General features: G+C 45.2%; 1 protein-coding gene across 1 annotated transcript in view; it reads right to left on the bottom strand.

Annotated features, from left to right (window-relative positions):
* The window catches only part of snx2 (sorting nexin 2), a 19,225-nt gene that overhangs the window by 7,002 nt on the left and 11,206 nt on the right, over window positions 1-1,017 (bottom strand). The window contains exon 9 of the mRNA XM_037680137.1: window positions 473-586. Within this exon, the coding sequence (XP_037536065.1) occupies window positions 473-586 (114 nt within the window). The remainder of the gene's footprint in view (window positions 1-472; window positions 587-1,017) is intronic.

Below are 1,017 nucleotides of genomic sequence, written 5' to 3'. Positions count from 1 at the left end.
CAGCCACAGAGACAGGAAGTCAGCCACGCAGGCAGGAAGTCAGCCACGCAGGTAGGAAGTCAGCCACGCAGGCAGGAAGTCAGTCACGCAGACAGGAAGATAGTCACTTTTAATCTTTAAAGTTTTTTCATCTTTAATTTAAAGTCTTTAACTTTTTGATCTGTTAACTTCTATTGATTTTCTGCTTTGGTGACCGTTTCCTGTTTCCAGATTAAAACGTTCCTTCACGTCGTCTTCTGTCACGTTTTTGTGACTGATGCTAAATGTCAGATTTTCAGGAAGTCACAAAGTCCCTCGTTTTTTCAGTTTCTCCTTTTCTTTTTAAAACTCAACATTTCTTTCTTTCATTCTTTTTCCTCACAGCTGTTTCCTGTCTTCCCTACAGCCTCACTCCTTCACTTCCTTTTCCTTGACTTCCTTTTCCTTCACTTCCTTTTCCTTCACTTCCTTTTCCTTCACTTCCTCCACTCACGGCGTCCGACTCGTTCATCTTGATGGTCATCTTGTTGACGGCGTCCGCAGCTTTGTTGACCATCCTCAGGATCCCAGCGCTGCTCAGAGCCTGAGTGTTGACGGCGCGTGGAAGCTGCACAACAACAAACAAACAAAACAGACAAACAAAACAACAAATAAACAAACAAACAAATAAACAAACAAAGGTTATTCAGCAACGTTCAGCCTCATTTTTTAGATTAAATTCTTTTCTGACTACTTGCATTTATTCCTTATTTCCTTCAGTCTCTGGGTGTTTTTAACCTCCCCCCTCTTTTTTCAGTTGCCCCCCCTCTGATTGACCACTCCCCCCCCTTTGATTGACCCCTCCCCCCCCAGATTGAATTCCCCCCACGTCTCGCTCCAATCAGAATTAAAGCAGCAGCTTTACGTGCGGAGCACAAAACAAACGGTGTCAGTGTGAAAACGACCGCTCGTCCGTTTGCAAACAGACTCATTTTTCTTCATTTTGGAAAAGTTTGCTTTTCTCCCCCTTCACCCCCCCCCCCCCCCCCCCCCCCCCCC

Source organism: Nematolebias whitei, chromosome 8, assembly GCF_014905685.2.
Source record: "Nematolebias whitei isolate Nwh7 chromosome 8, NemWhi1, whole genome shotgun sequence".
NCBI lineage: Eukaryota > Metazoa > Chordata > Actinopteri > Cyprinodontiformes > Rivulidae > Nematolebias > Nematolebias whitei.
The sequence above is the reverse complement of the archived record's forward strand: the minus strand, read 5'-3'. Positions and strand labels throughout refer to the sequence as shown.